At 40.4% G+C, this 15,485-nt stretch overlaps 1 protein-coding gene across 10 annotated transcripts in view; it reads left to right on the top strand.

Moving 5' to 3' along the window:
• The window catches only part of CELF2 (CUGBP Elav-like family member 2), a 550,570-nt gene that overhangs the window by 412,088 nt on the left and 122,997 nt on the right, over positions 1 to 15,485 (top strand). For 9 of the 10 annotated variants that reach the window (XM_066551028.1, XM_066551020.1, XM_066551021.1 and 6 more), the window contains one exon: positions 4,753 to 4,949. In XM_066551028.1, coding sequence (XP_066407125.1) covers positions 4,772 to 4,949 — 178 coding nt within the window. In that variant the 5' untranslated portion in view covers positions 4,753 to 4,771. Of the gene's footprint in view, positions 1 to 4,358; positions 4,587 to 4,752; positions 4,950 to 15,485 lie in introns of those variants that run through there. The other variant, XM_066551029.1, reaches the window with a different exon arrangement.

Raw genomic sequence — 15,485 nt, 5'->3', positions numbered from 1 at the left:
GGTGATGCTTGGCTGTCTCTCTTGACAGCAGTCAGAAGCCTTCAAACGGGTGTTGTCCCTTTTGTCAGTTTGTGTGATATCCTGGCAGTGATGCCACAGCTCAGATGTAAATGCTTTGTTACTGTAAAACCTTGGTGCCTGTAAATACCTCTGCACTGGGTTGGATTTAGTTGTCATTACACCTGGAACCCGTTTGTTATCATGTTCTGTTGGCTCTTAGAGGGAATTCAAATATCTTATACCATGGGACATGAAAAAGGCAAATCCCCAGCAAAACGGTAAAACCACAATAATAGGGTGAGGGTTGCAATATGAATTAACCAAAAAAGAACAGTAGGAAGGTACTGGGTAGGGTTAAAAACAGATTTGGCAAACAGGTGTCATGTAAATCCGTTTGGTCCCCGTTAACAGCTGTTTTTCAGCACCTGACTTGACACTGGGATCATTAATGGAAATGAATGTGGATTAATGCCAAAGCTCTTAACAGTGATGAATTTAAGAGAGTCTGTTTTGATTCAGACATTGCTTCTGAAGGCTACCTCTCTGTCCTTAGTGGGCAGTTCACTTTTAGCAGTCCTGCAGTAATTAAAGATATGAATGGGAGAGACCAAGAGGGCATCTACTGGATTTTTCTGGTGCTCCTGCTGAAGCAGCAGGGATATTAAAACAATCTCTAGCTCCTCAAGAGTGGCCCTGTCAGCTTGCTGAAATGATGGAATGGTAGTTAGGTTATTAGAAGAAAAATTGGCACAAATTGAGAGAGAGGATGCTCTGGCAGCAACCACAAGCAGCCAGCGACTCGGTGTCTTAATCTCTGCCCTCAGGCTGCTCTCTATGATACAGATGACACCTTGTCAGTGAAGATGATGTGCTGGGTCACCCCTGAGTCCAATGGGCTAAATTTGCCATGGAGGGAAGGATTGCTACAGCATAGAGCCACATAATCTAATTTTTCTTTCTTTCTTTCCTTCTTTTTTATTTTTTTTTAATGTATGTCATCATTTGGGTACTGACAGTAAGTGCCAAGGGATCCCATTCTCATTAGTGTCCCCTATCTCTGTACACTTGTGCTTTCAAGAAATAGTCCTAAGCTTTCACAAGGCTTGCTTTGCTTCCTTCTGGAAAGTTTTACATGTAGTTTCTCTTTTGTCTTATTACTTCTTGGGTACAGGAGAAGGGGAGATGGGGGAAGGAAGAAGCCACTTCCTCTGAGAGCCACTGTGTTGGCAAAGAGAAAGAAGGAAAAGCCCTACAGCTGTTAGCAGCCAAGTGGTCTTAGTGCAGAGCTGTAATGTCCATTTGGTGAAGATGAAAGCTGGGAGAAGATAAGGGAATTCATCTTAGAAGAGATCATTTGCAAAGGATCAAGCATATTTGGCTGGATTTTGTGTGGACCCAACAAGTTCTGTGACAAAATGAACCGTCAGGCAGGTGTGGTGTATAATTTTCTTCCTCAGTGGAGCCTTCCAGTGCACTGCAGGGATCCAATCTATAGAATCTATAAAATAGGTGTATTTTTCCTAATGTTATCTCTCTGGTGATTTATTCACTTGTTCATTTTGTCTGCTTTGGCTCTAGTCCTATACCAGCTGCCAAAGCTGAGTGAGGATTCCACTGCAAGTGTCATTGCTCCAACAGTGTTCATGAGCTCCTCAAAATCCCAACAGTGAGACTTGGATTCCCACTCTGGGATGTCTGAGAGCCTTGGTTTGCACTGACATCAAAGGCAGTGCAGTTTAGGAAGGAGCCCAGCTGTGTTTGTAAAAATGAGTGCCCTCTCTGTGGCCTGAGCTTGTCTGTCAAACCACCAAAATGTTGGCAGCTCAGTCAAGTCCCTACCTTGTGGTAGAAAAGTATTTTAAAGAAAAGCCTAAATTATGCTTGGTTTTCTCCCTAACTCTGCAGGAGTTAGTGGATTGACAGAGCTGTCAATGGATGGTGGAATTTAGTTTGGAGAAGTTTTAATGACTTAACTCAAGTTAATGCAGGCAGTGAGTGACAAAACCTGTCCCCTGGAGCTTGGCATCATAGTGTATGGTACTGATGCCTTGAGTCAGAGCTTTTAACCACCTTCAGCCAATAAAGCATTTAAAGAATATGACCAATGTAATTCAACTTTGGTCCCAACAAAATAAAGAAAGGGCTTAAACGTTTTGTGCAATTAGAAGAGTGCTTGGCCTGTGCCTAAACCTTTAGCTCAAAGCAAGAACTTGATGCTAATAGGGCCATTAACCTGAGAAAACAGGTGTTAGTGTTTGGCTTTGTGCTTTCCCAAAAAATTGGCTGATTAGCAATGGAAATTGTGGGGCTCTTGGTGGTAAAGGTGGTTTTGGTAAAGGAAAAAGCAGAGGAATAAACTTGTTATTCTTTATTAAACATGACCCTAGCTGTAATTCTGGGCTAAGTAGCAATTGTGTATGGATTTCTTAAAGAAGGGATCCAACAGAGAGAACAGATGAAGGGCATAATTTAAAACTGAACTCAATACAAACAACACAGAGAATAAATGAAGTGAAAAGTCAAGCCAATTTATGAAAGAAAATAGTTGACCAAGCCCAGGGCAGAGCTGGGAGCTTAACTAAACTTCTACCTTTTCTTTCAAAATAACATGTAAGTATTTCTACAGTTATTTTAAGCTATGGGTCAGGGATTTTTCAACCTCTCTGGTAGGGAGGTTGTTTGACAGATTGGGTTTTATGTAGAGGAATAGGAATTGAAAAGAAATAATTGAGTGATTTTTTAGAGGTTTAAGTGTCACATAGGTGCCTACTGCTCCATGAAAGTCTTGAAAGTTGTTCCCATGAAGTATCACTCAAGTGAGTCAATCATGGTTTTTCTGTTTCTTGACAATTTTAAGGGGGTGGTTGTTTGGATGGTTGGCTTGGTTTGGCTTAAGCGTTGTCTTTGTATGGAAATGCAGTTTCTAAGGCCTGGAGAAGTCACGATTCCTGCAGGTGAACTTGTGACCTGCAGAACTTATTCAAAACAAAGAGCATTTACAAGACAAGACATTTGTACCTGAAATGTAGTGTAAAAGTTTGGACCAAATCTTGGAGTCCCTTACTCAGGAAAGATTCCTGCTAGAGTAGATAGGAATTTTAGCCATTTATGAGAGTGATAAATGCTGTTGTCTGCTGATCCGTGTTGAAAGCACTTCACAAGGGATGATCAAACTTCTTGCTGGTGGTGTAAAATGTGCCTTTAATATAACTTTCTCCTTCCTGCCTGTAAGCGGGGAAAGTGCTAAAGTTAATACGGGCATATTAATGTGAATTATGCTTTTAAGGAGATGAAACAGATGAAACGAAATAATTTGTCTTCACACAGGTTATAGCTCTGAGACAGGGGAATTGCACAGGGTTGTTTTCTTCTTGCCACTCTTAGATTTTTTTTTTCACATGTAAAATATGATTTTCATCTGGTTGTGCAGATTCTGAGCTCTTCCAAGTCCTCCGGTGGGCATTCACTCCTGAACAATCATCAAACAGAGAAATTCTAATTAAAGCCAAGTTTTTTGAAAGTGGCAGGTGGCTCTGAAATGCCTGAATTCTGCCATGATCAGCTTCTGACATTGCTGCATACAGGCCATTTGCCCCCTCTCCCTGGTGGAAAGATGGGGGGGATGCTTGAAAATTCATGCATCATTAGTGTTCTTTCTTGAAACTGAAACATCCAAAAATCATCAGCACTTTTGGAATTTCTAGCCAACTAATTAGTTGAAACTACTGTCCTTAATTATCAATAATGCAAGGGGGGAGAGGGGGGAGGGAGGAGGAAGTGATGTATTTTTACTTTTGTATTTAAAATTATTTATTTTCTGTGTAAGAGTATGAATTCTTCTAAACCATGATTTGTCATTTGTTTCCCAGATCAGATTATTTTTTGTTCCAAAGTTCTTTTTCCCTGCAAAAGTGTGGTTGTTTTGAACTTGGATTTAGGACGTACATCTGGAGATCAGATAGGCCGAGAATTTACAGGGGGTGAAAGTGTTCAAAAATTTGATCTCCTTTTGCAGGGCAAAAAAAACTTTCTGAAGCAGCATTTTCATTTCCACAACAATGTAGGCAGTTTTGCCACTGTCATCTCTTTGATTTGTGCTTTTTTTTTTTTTTATGGCAGAAATAAACAATATGCTTTAAACTGGGTCTCTCCAGACTGCTTTTCCTTTTTAAAGAGCGTAGGCAACTAATCGGCAGCAACCAGCCACATAGCTGGAGTGTTTTCCATTCTAGGCAATATCAGACTAATTTGATGCACACATGGATGCTTCACACAATCTGCAGATTCATTGCTGGCATCTTGCATTAGTCATCTGACAGATTGCCAAGTGTTTCATACTCCTTTCATGTGACTTTATTACAAAACACACACTCATAGACACACGCACTGCCTGCTTTCTGCCAGTAGCCAGTTTAGTGAGAATTCACTGCAGTTCTGTTTACAACAGCCATGGAGAGAAATCTGCACTTATTTGCCACTATCCTCTACTTTAAAATGCAGAAGTCCTGGGTTGTGTTGTGCCGCTCTCATCTTATATAATGACATTAAGCAGCAGCCTGCAGAGAGAACCAGACTCAATGAAAAATGTAATAGCATTGTTTTTTGTTCGTAATACTTATGCTATTAATTAAACACTGTTTTTTTTTTTTCTGCTTTGTGCCAATTGACATCATCTTCTGCATCTAGTGCACACGAAAACTGTGTAGTCTCCTAACTTGTCTTTTCTTTTTAATCTCCTTTTCCACTTTCTAGTAACGGCACAGCTAACAAGATGAATGGAGCTTTGGATCATTCAGACCAACCAGACCCAGATGCCATTAAGATGTTTGTTGGACAGATTCCCCGTTCGTGGTCAGAAAAAGAATTAAAAGAACTTTTTGAGCCTTATGGAGCTGTCTACCAGATTAATGTTCTCCGAGACAGAAGTCAGAACCCTCCCCAAAGTAAAGGTACAGTAGTTATGCTCTCTTTGCTTTCAGTTTGCTTGTTTTCCCAACGATTTTGCTTGCCTTCAGCATTTCCAAAGAGGTTTGCAGCTGAGCTCTCAGTTTTGTAATATGCTGTGTTGAGCTATGCAGCAGTCCTAAGAGGAGAGGACTCACAAATACTGCCTTCCTCGTCTTCTTAAACTGGAGTTTAATTGTGTTTCATCTGGAAGCATGCATTCCAACTGTGCAAAAAAAGAGAAAATATTGGTCTCCTTGTTTAAATTATCATTGCCAAAAATGTGGAAACCTGAGAGGTTGCTTCCCAGGATTAGCTCATGAAAAATATAATTTTCTCTTTCCTTTCATTTCCTCTCTTTGCACCCCAGGTGGGAAATATTTTAAGGATGCAGAAGGGAAAAGTGATGGTTGTGGGTTCTTGCCACATCATTGCTCCAGCAGCAATAAAAATTACAAATAGTCACCCTTTTTCCATAATCTGATTTTTTTTTTCTGCAGTCATGTAAAAGAATTGTTTTTTGGCACTGATATTATTCTAAATGAAAGGGTTAGTTTTCCTTCCTGCATTTTTTCTATACACATGTAAAGTATTTATCCCTAACTATATTCCTTCCTTTCACTACGTATATCTGTGCTTATTTAGGCACATGAGAGTTTTGTGCATTACAGCTGTTTAAGTGTGACACGTGCTTAGATGTAAACTGAAAGTGAGTATTTTGGTTCACAGAATGCATTTTCCTCCCTACCTAGCTGTATATTTTCATTCAGCTTTGGTACATGAGAGCATTGCTACCGTTAGAAATAATTAGCGTAGCTCAGAGGCAGAACTGGATGTGCATGTGTGTGCCTGGCTGTAGGGCTGCTAGACACTTATTCCTTCTTAACTGCACTCCTGGCACTGACTCTAAAAACCTTCAGAGCACACATGCTATGGAGAATATCACAGAATGATTTTGTGGGCTCCCAGCAAAGTTAACAGTGCAAAACAGCCCTTGCTGGAGATGAGAGGTGCCTGCGGTTGTGGGAGGCACACAGCATAGCTTTGGGTGCTCCTGTGCTTTTGGGCAAAGCACTGCCAAGGCTTAGTCTATCTCCATTTTTCCTGGTACTGGGCAGAGGATCCTCTCAGTGCCTTCTTTTTGCTGCCCAGTTTAAGCAGTCAGGTGCTTTGAGTGACTATGGTTTATTTTGGGTTGCTTGCATCTCTCAGTTCTGGTTAAAAGACTTGGTGCATTGGTCTCACACCAGTGCCAGGGAGGGGGTCCAGCTCACTGTACCTTCCTGCTAATCAAATGTCTGCACTAGATCACTCTTCCCCCTTCCCCATCCCTGGAAGTGTTCAAGGCTATGTTGTGTGAACAACCTGCTCTAATGAAAAGTGAGCAGCCTGCCTCCTGTCCATGTCAAGAGGGCTGGAGTTAGGTGCTCTTTTAGGTCCATTCCAACCCAAAGCATTCCATGATTCTGTGATTCAGAAGCAGAAGGTATTTCTGGTTGTGTTTCAGTGTAGTCCTGCTTCCAGCCCACCCCCCACCTCATTTCCCAGGATTGATGTATTGTAGCGTGTACCCCCCTACTGTGTTAGCACAGAGCCCTCACCAAATGTCTTTTTCTTGTAATGCTGGATAGGAGAGCATTAAGAGGTCAAACAACTGGATTTTCTGCAGTCCAGGCTGCTATGGATGAGCAAACTCCTCCTTAGTTTAAAGCACTAAAATGCTGAACTTTGAGACTCGTCCATCTGGAAGGAGCTGATTCCTGGGTCACAGCAATGCCTTCCCACTAAGCAGTAAATGAAGTGAGAATGATGTTGTGGTTAGACAGAAGAAAACCATTGATACCCATTTCTGGGAATCACTGTACCTGTCCATCAGGCAGCTGGAAGGCATAAGGATGAAGCATAGATCATGCAAATCATTATAGACTAATTATCAATGTTTGTAGTCCCCATAAACAATATCCTTTTTGAAAGGTTGCTGGGTTTTGGGGATGCTTTTTGCTTGGACTCTTTTCAGCAATGCAGAGATTATGCTTGTCACTTTAGGCATTATGTGTTAATTAATGAGTAAATGAAATTAATCCTGAAGATAGGCAGAATAACCTTCAGACTTACTTTTCTCTGGCACCAGCAGCAAGCTCCTCTGGTGGTCAGCTTTTCCCTTGGAAGCTTTGGAGGAGTGTATCTCCATGCTTGCTATCCTTCCTTCTGGTTGAATCTGCCAGCAAGGTTGCTAGAAACCTCTTGAGTTTCTTGTGGATGTCTCTTGACTAGGAATGATCTTTATTTTGTTAATCCAGTTGCACAAAGGATTCGGTGTGAGAGATTGTTCAGAATGTTAGAAACAAGCGAACAGAAAAATTGCCCTGACAAACATCCTACAGTCTTCTTTTCATCACAATGCATGACAATTCTTCACCTATACTATCCAGTAGGCATTTTAAAAAGAAACTGAATTTTCATTTTTTGTTTGGAGGTCATAGAATCATAGAATATCCTGAGCTGGAAGGGACCCACAAGGATCACAGAGTCCAACTCCTGGCTCTGTACAGGACAACACTAAAAATCACATGTGTCATGTGGAGTGAAATTCCATGCTCCTCTTGTGTTTAAATACTCACACAAAACCACCATTTTTATTTAATTTGAGCTGGGTGGATTTGGGTTGTGCCAGGAGTTTTCCTGCTTGCTGACCCTTTGAATCACCTCCAGTTTTGTAGAACAGTCCATCAAAGGGACCTCGTGGTTGGGTGAGGTAGAAAAAAAAGTAAATTTTTCATTTCATTGCATGGTTGTGGCTGTGTGTAAGGCAGAACATTCACAGCCTGGTGTCACACAGAAATTTTTTTCTGAATATGCTGCAAGCCATGAGTTGTAATGACAGGAATGCAAGTTGGTGTTACTACACCACACAGGGGGAAGCAGTTAGGTTTTGCTCTTTAAAGAAAAGCATTTTGATTTTTGAAAGATTTCTCTCTTCTCAGACAAGGGTTGTGTATTTCTGTGAGCTTGGCCAAAGGGGCTCCTCTAATTTGGACCGAGTTTTTCTCTGATGAGCTGTTTATGAAGCTGCAATCTGAGTCTCTCCCAATTCTGTCAAAAATAACCATAGGCTGCTTCTCTCTCTCCTGCTGTTATTCAGACTGTCTTTCATACCCTCCAACGACAGACAGCCTAGTTCATGTCTTTCCTCCTCTTTTGTATTGCTTGCCAGCTCTGCAAAGCTGAGGCTGGAGGAAGACAGGTAGAAAGCCAAGTTTACCTCACTCTGGAAAACCAGAGGAAAGCCATCTTAATTCCACAGATATATTGATACTACTGAAAACCTTGAGGCTTGGCTTTATTAATTGGAAACTTCAGGAATGGCTGCATTCTAGGAAATTTCTTATCCTTTCCAGAGCTTGCATTTCTCTGCGTCTTTTGGATGTGTGAAAGAGCTCAGCAAAGTAATTTGACTTTGTTTTTATCTCCTGTTGTTTTGTAAGGCTTTTTCCTCTTTCTGCAACAAAAGAAATCCAGGGGATTAGGTAAACTAAATGCAAAAAAACCCACAAAAAACTAAAACCAAAAAACCAAAACAACAGGGTAGGAAATTCTGTACCACTGAAATAAAATGGCACTTTTGGCTTCTGGGGGCTAAGGGGATTCAAAGTCTGGGCAGATCAGCCCTCTCTGTTCCCAATCCAGCTTGCTCCCTTTCTATAATTTATTCTGGGTGAATAAATGACTTTTTTCCAGGGTGGTTGTTAAAAAGAGTTTCTCTAATACCTCAAATGCAGCAAGCTCTGTGTGAAGGCAGCACACACTGCCACCAAGATCTCTCTTCCTCCCCGCTGTTTTCCTAAGCCGGAAAGATTTCCTTGGCTACTTTGGTTTTGAAGTCCAAGTGCTGAAGCAAGCAGATGGCACAGGGCTACTTTTGTCTTTTGAAATGCAGCAGGAGAGTCTTGGGCCAGATCCACTATGTCCTTTTGGCACCTTGCCTCTGCTTCAATACCTGATAATTCTTGGAGGGATCAAGGGCCCCTAGAGCAGCTTTGTGAGCCTGAATCTCTTTGTGCTGCCGTAGGAATCACACTGCAGAAAGCAGGGAGAGGCACCTGTGTAACAACTCACTCGGTGTTTGCTTGCAGCCTTTTACAGACCCTTTATCAGATTAGAGGGAGGCTGCTGAGTGAACAGGGATGTGCTGTAGTTAAAGGCCAGTGTTTATTATTATCCTATTTAACATGGTAATTTAAGTCTACTGGGAAGTGAGCAGGGGAATCTGATAATGAGGCATTCATCTGCTGCATGCAGGAGAGACCAAGTGGGCAAGGAGGTGTACAGGTATATATAGTTACACATATATATATGTATAGAGAGATGCATATAGGAGGCAGAAGTTACCTGGCTTGCTTGAGAATCATTTCAGCCTCAGTTTAGCTCTTCCAAAATAGTCTGGTGCAGGGAGGGGGGTGATCCCTCTCCTCCAGCAGGTCCCTCTCACAGTGCCTGTACAGTAGGAGCAAAGGGAGCTCGGGCAGTCCTGCACAGCAGCAGAGCTGTGGCACTCACTTTGTCACACATTGCCATCCTCAGTGTCCTAACCTGCTGCTAAGAGCAGCCGTTCCTTGTTCCTTGGCTGCCCCTGTGACACCACACAGCCAATTGCACCCTCTGCTCCTTCAGTTTCAGTACATTGTGTTTGGTAAAACTGTTTTAGATGCTCTTTGAAAGCTCCCTTCAGCCAGCACTCCAGGAGCCAGGGTTTCTCTACACTTCACATCTTATTCTGTGTTTTGAATGCTCTCAGAGGCCCACATGAACACTGTTTGGCTTTTGAGATCAGTTGAGTTGCACCATGAGCACATTTGCTGTTGAAATGGCAGGACATGTGCCCACAGGCATTGTTCATGTGTGTGTTAGACTAAACTTTGGTCATGGTGCCTGACAGGTATTTTGTTACTATGCAGACTTGAAACCTTTTCCTGCACTGTATTAAAAAGTGCCTTGCATGTTATTTTTTATCAGGTGCATTGTACACTATAAGAAGTTTCAGACAACAAAAACTGGCAAAAGCCAGATGTCAGTAAATATTACCACAATTGGGAAGAAGAGTGAATCATAAAGTTGAGGTTTTAACTTGAAGTTTCTGATTGTAGGGTGTTTAAATTTAAACCTTAAGGAATCTTAAATCTATAATTTTAAATAGGTTGTAAATAGCATTATAGAATATATTCCAGATGTGAGCTGATTTTTAGAAAAGGTAATTCTTACCCGACAAATCTGATGGAGTTTTTCAAGAAGTTTCTCTGAAAGCGGACAGGTGTGAAATATAATCAAGCTGATTTCCCAGGGGCATTTCACAGTGTGTCACACAGGAGACTAATCCATGCAGTTGCTGGTGAAGCAGAGAAGGACCCATTTCCAAATGGGGAAAGGAGCTGGGTAGATGATGGAGGGCAGATTAGAATGGGGAAAGGTTACGGGCCAGGGGAAGAGAGGGGATGATGATTGGAGAGCAACAGGGACTGTTATTGGAGATCAATACTTTTTCACTCTCTATGTAAATGGCTTTGACAGAATGAACCACCAACTTGTTATCCAACTTTTTGGATCATGCAGAAGGGACTAAATGGGGGAGAAGCCACCTGATAACCTGGAGAAAACAATCAAACACAAAGAAATTCTGCTGGGTAAAACGAACCGTGAGCAAGAAGAGTAAATTTTATTTTGAGTGAACACATGTGTTGAATGAGTGCATTTTTCAAAGATTTGAGAGCAGGAGAGGATTTGAAGAGTGCACATATCATAAAAGGACTGAGATGATGTTTTGTATCTGTGTGGTCAAAAAGGCACAGAAAATGTGAGCTGTATAAATAGAAGCATTGAATAGAGCCTTCAAGGAAATACTGCACCACTTAAAGAAGGATTTTTTAAAATCATGTTTAAACTACAGTTACCAATATTTAGTACCATTCTATAGAAAAGGGCAGAGGTCCAGGGAAGAGCAGCATGATTTTGTATGAAGTCAGAAAGGGTTGAGCCATAGTGAAAGGTCTACAGAGGTTAACTTGTAAAGGGCTTCAAACATTGACTTACAAGAAAGCTAAAAGGGGGAAAGCTGAGGAAGAATACAGAACTGTACCTTGGTTTGGAAAGAAAAAGTTGTAAGGGGATACAATTGAAGTTTCTGCAGTATGTTAAAGTGCATACCAAAGGCAGGAATAGATAAGCTCTTTCAATTAATATTAAACCCAGGGACTGCACAGCACAGACTTAAGACTGAGGAACAGCAGGCCAACAGAAAAAAAATTCAACTTCTCAAGTCAAACTTTCTTCCTCCACTTGCCGAGCAGAGAATGGCTTCCAGAAGAAGCAGAGACAAGAGTTCCAAAAGAAACTTTCCTTTTGCTTGCTTCCATTTAGTGTTTTGAAAGAATGCTTCTGGAACAGGATGTGACATGACTGCTCCCCTTGTCCAAGAGCAGTTTCAGCCCATAAACAGGACAAGGTGCCAAGCTGTCAGTGACTTAGCCATGTCCAGCACCAAGAGGGGCTGAGATTGGTGTCCCCTGATATTTTTGCATTGCTTTGAAGACAGGGAGCAGATCAGGGTAATATCCCATTGCATACTTGACTACAAACCTGTTGCCCACTTAAATCGGTCTCACTGTATACTCCCTTCATTGACAATGGCAAGAAAGTCAGACCCTGTGATAGCAAAAATTATCACAGCAAACCCAACCCAGTCAGACAGAGCAGAAGTAATGGAAGATATTTGTGAAAACCCTGTAACAGCAGCAGGGGGCTGTGGTTGCAGAATGGGAAGACTAGAGGATGGTGGGGGGAGTTGGGTAGAGGATTTTTCAGTTGTGTTATTTAAATATAGAGGTAGCACAGAAACCTTTCTTCATCCTTGTTTCTAAAGTTCCTCTATGCAGTGTGTGAATGACTGGAGCAGAATGAAGCTATTTTTACTTTAAGGCATCTTTTCCCTCCCTATTTTTATGGTATTCATCACAGTGGGAGCTTGGTCCAGAAATGAGGACTCTAGGTATTGCTGTAAGAAGTTAATAAAAATAACACATCTCTGAGGGATTAAAGTAGATCACTTTGGGGCTCATTGGCTGCAGTTTTGTAGCAGCTTAACTATGATTTACAACTGCATATGAATTTTAAAAAGTAAGCTAAGACCGTATAAGCACATTATTAATTACATCTGTGATGAAAAAAAAGGCATAAAATTTAACTACATGAATCTTTTTAGTTAAATTGATAGAAAAAATCATGTATAGACCAGCCATGAGAGGAGCAGGACTTCATATTCCAATTGTGGTTCTTTCTAATGTTCATATCTGATAAACACTTGGGGGGAAGGCAAGTTCAGTAAAGGGGTGTTTGAAAAGGAATTTTTAAACTTCAGTTCAGACATGCTATACTGTTGACAACTTCAGTACATCCTCCAGCATTTACTTATAGAATATTTTAGAACAACTTTAAAAAAGAGTCCCAAATGTTCATAAAATATTAATGTGTAATCTGTTGTTTGTAATGACATCACTTCATTGGGAAACAAACCCACGTAGGCAGGCAGTTAAAACAGCCTGAACTTTCAGTAAAATTGAAAATTGCTTTGTTGAATGTGAATAGTATGCCAAACCTCAGTTTCTCAAATATATAATCTCAAAGGGAAAAAAACTGCAATACATAGAAAAATCTATGTCAAGTCATGCACACACTTGCACGCAGGAATTAATCAATAGATATAATACTCAGACATAAAACACAGGCATGTTTTAAGTATTTTCAAGATTGCTGCCTACATTTAAAATATATACATCTATAAAAGTGCCAGATAGTGTCAGTTTGGTATTTATGGTATCCAGTGTCTTTAGTTGCATATGAAAGCTCGCATCAATGAGATTCAACCATTTTATGACATTGTGGCACTGAAATTCTTTCCTCCTCCAATTTTCTATTACATGAATAAACACACTATTTATCTACTCATCACATAAAAAATTATGTGAGTTTTGTTAAAAGATAAAGGCTTCAAAACAAACCACACAACCCTTCTATTTTATGTAGTGTTTCTTATTTTGTTCAGTTCTAATATCAAGATCATTTGCTCCTAACACATGAGGAGATTTTGCAAAGGATGTGGGGACTGGTCTGAAATCTTCACACACTTTGGCAAGGATCTCAAAGCAAGAAAACATTTGACAGCTGAGCAGTGTCAAAAATGAAGTGTAATTGGGAAGCATCCTTATGAGCATGGATTTTGAGTGTACTGTAGCTTCCAAATTTCTCATTTCCACCACAAACACAGCGGTTTATTGCTTTTATCTTCTGTTCCTTTCACCCCACTAAAATCAGTCACAGGTGCCTGTGCACATATATGCACAAATAAATAATAGCCTAAAATTAAAACCACACTGCAAGAAGATTTCCTCATTAAAAGATAGAAGGAGAGAGTCCAAGGCACTAAGAATTTCTGTCACTGCTGAGATGATGTGAGAGACATAAATATTACAATGAAGGGTCAAAATAAAAAGCTAAAGACCACATAAAACATTTTAGCATAAATATGTCATCATTTTTGCTAGTTCTTAACATGATATTTAAACCCCAGGAGGGCCTTGAAAGGATGTCTGCTATTCTTTATAATTTTGAAATGCATTAAAAGCAGATATGCATAGCATGCATAGCAGTGTAAATTAATTACTATTTCATTACTTCCATCTTCCCTGCTCCAGACCTTGTCAGCCTGTATTTTTTTTTGGGGATCAGGGTAGCAAGAGGGCAGATTTGGACTTGTTTTGGGTCTGGCAAGACCCACAACATCCTCAGTGTCAGACTTCAGTGATACAGATGCTATAAAAGGATGTGCTGTGCCAGTTACAGTATTGCTCTTTTTTTAAGACATTGGTTTCATAGTGCACTGTAACCATCAGCATATTTCAAAAGAATAGCAAATAACTCCCCAAGGATAAAGTCTAGTAGTGGCTTCTAAGCCTGGTTTGAGCTTAACTCAAGCCAGTGAGCTGTGGGTGGAAGGCTGTCTATGCCATATAAATCTCCTGGTCCATCTGTCTTGGGAAAGAATGCATTTTCAGGAATCTCTGTCTTTCTAATTGCTTATAAAAACACTCTGAGACAAGCCAGTGAATAAATTAAATTTGAATGTTTCCAGTGGATCTTTTCAGTTTCTCACTGAACCTAATTACTGTCTAATCTATGCCCATGAGTATGCAGTTTTAAGTGGGACGTTAGACTTTCACTCTGCAGATTAAACTCTGTGGTGCATAAATTCATTATTATTTGTGTAAGAGAAAACTTCAGTGTCTACTACCTTGTGGTTTTAATTTAAAATAACTACTGCATCCAATTCAGGCATTCTTTTAGAGGACTAAGAAGAGCTGTAAAGAGGTGGAAGATGTTTTCTAATAAAGCGTGTCTCTTATTCACCCAACTGAATTGGGAAAATTTATGTTTCAAACAGTAATTAAACTCTCCTTGTAGCTCAAGATGTCATGCCTTCAACTGCAATTTTAGGGAGCTGTACCACAATAGGGAGTAGATTAATATAATGTACTGCAGGAAACTTTTTGCTGCAAGGATGAGTGTGGCACCGTAAGGAGCAGGGCTGCTGCTTCAGCCAGACATCTCCAAGTGTTTTGCAAAGGGAGAAAAATAGCATCACTCCATTTTTACCAGCTGGAAGAATTGAGATACAGAGGCCTGGGGAGACTTTTCCCAAATTTTTTGTCACTTTGAGTAGGCAGAGAATGATGTCCTCTCTGTACTGGTGTCGTTTTGCCTAAATCAAATCTGCTCCCTTTATTTTCAGTGCATGAATCCCTGAGCTGGTTAACACAAAAATTTTGTTATGTTAACACTGCCCAGGTGAGATCTTATTCACATTCACATAATAATCGGATCTGATGAGAACTGCAGTTACAAAACAAATGTGGAGCAGACCCAAAGGCACCAGCTCTCACTCTTCCTATGCTCCCCCTAATTAATACAATGAGTCTTAAACAACAATCTTCCTTTATTATTTGTAGATCATGGGATATAAAAATCATTGTAGATTTAAAATGGACTATATTAACCCAAGCAATTCCACCAGGACTTGAGTTTCTATAGTGAAAAGTGTTGTGTTGTCTCTGGCTCAATTAGATTTTTCTCAGCGTCAATTTTAATTCGCTTCATCAGAGTGTGGGGGAACTCTCAGTGGAAGGGAAAATGTTGCTTCTGAATGAGAGCCTCCTGTAGCCCACATTTTATTTAAGAGTTTTAAAATGCTTTGCAGTCCCACGTTCTCCCTTGAACGTCTGCTATTGTGTGCCATAAGAGCTGAACAAAATCACTTGGTGTTTCTTAATGTGACAGGCATCTGAGCCTGAGCAGGAGGAAGGAAATGGGGAAAGCAGGGTCCTTGGTCCTTCTTTTTATTTAATACTTAATATTAAAATTTAGTAAAAAGAAAAAAAAAGTCTTGATGAGCCTTGGTGGCCAAATAAACTTTATTTTAAATCTTTCCCACCCTTCCT

The sequence above is a fragment of the Molothrus aeneus genome, chromosome 5 (genome assembly GCF_037042795.1).
Source record: "Molothrus aeneus isolate 106 chromosome 5, BPBGC_Maene_1.0, whole genome shotgun sequence".
NCBI lineage: Eukaryota > Metazoa > Chordata > Aves > Passeriformes > Icteridae > Molothrus > Molothrus aeneus.
Note: the sequence above shows the minus strand (reverse complement) of the source record. Positions and strands in the feature narration are given on the sequence as shown.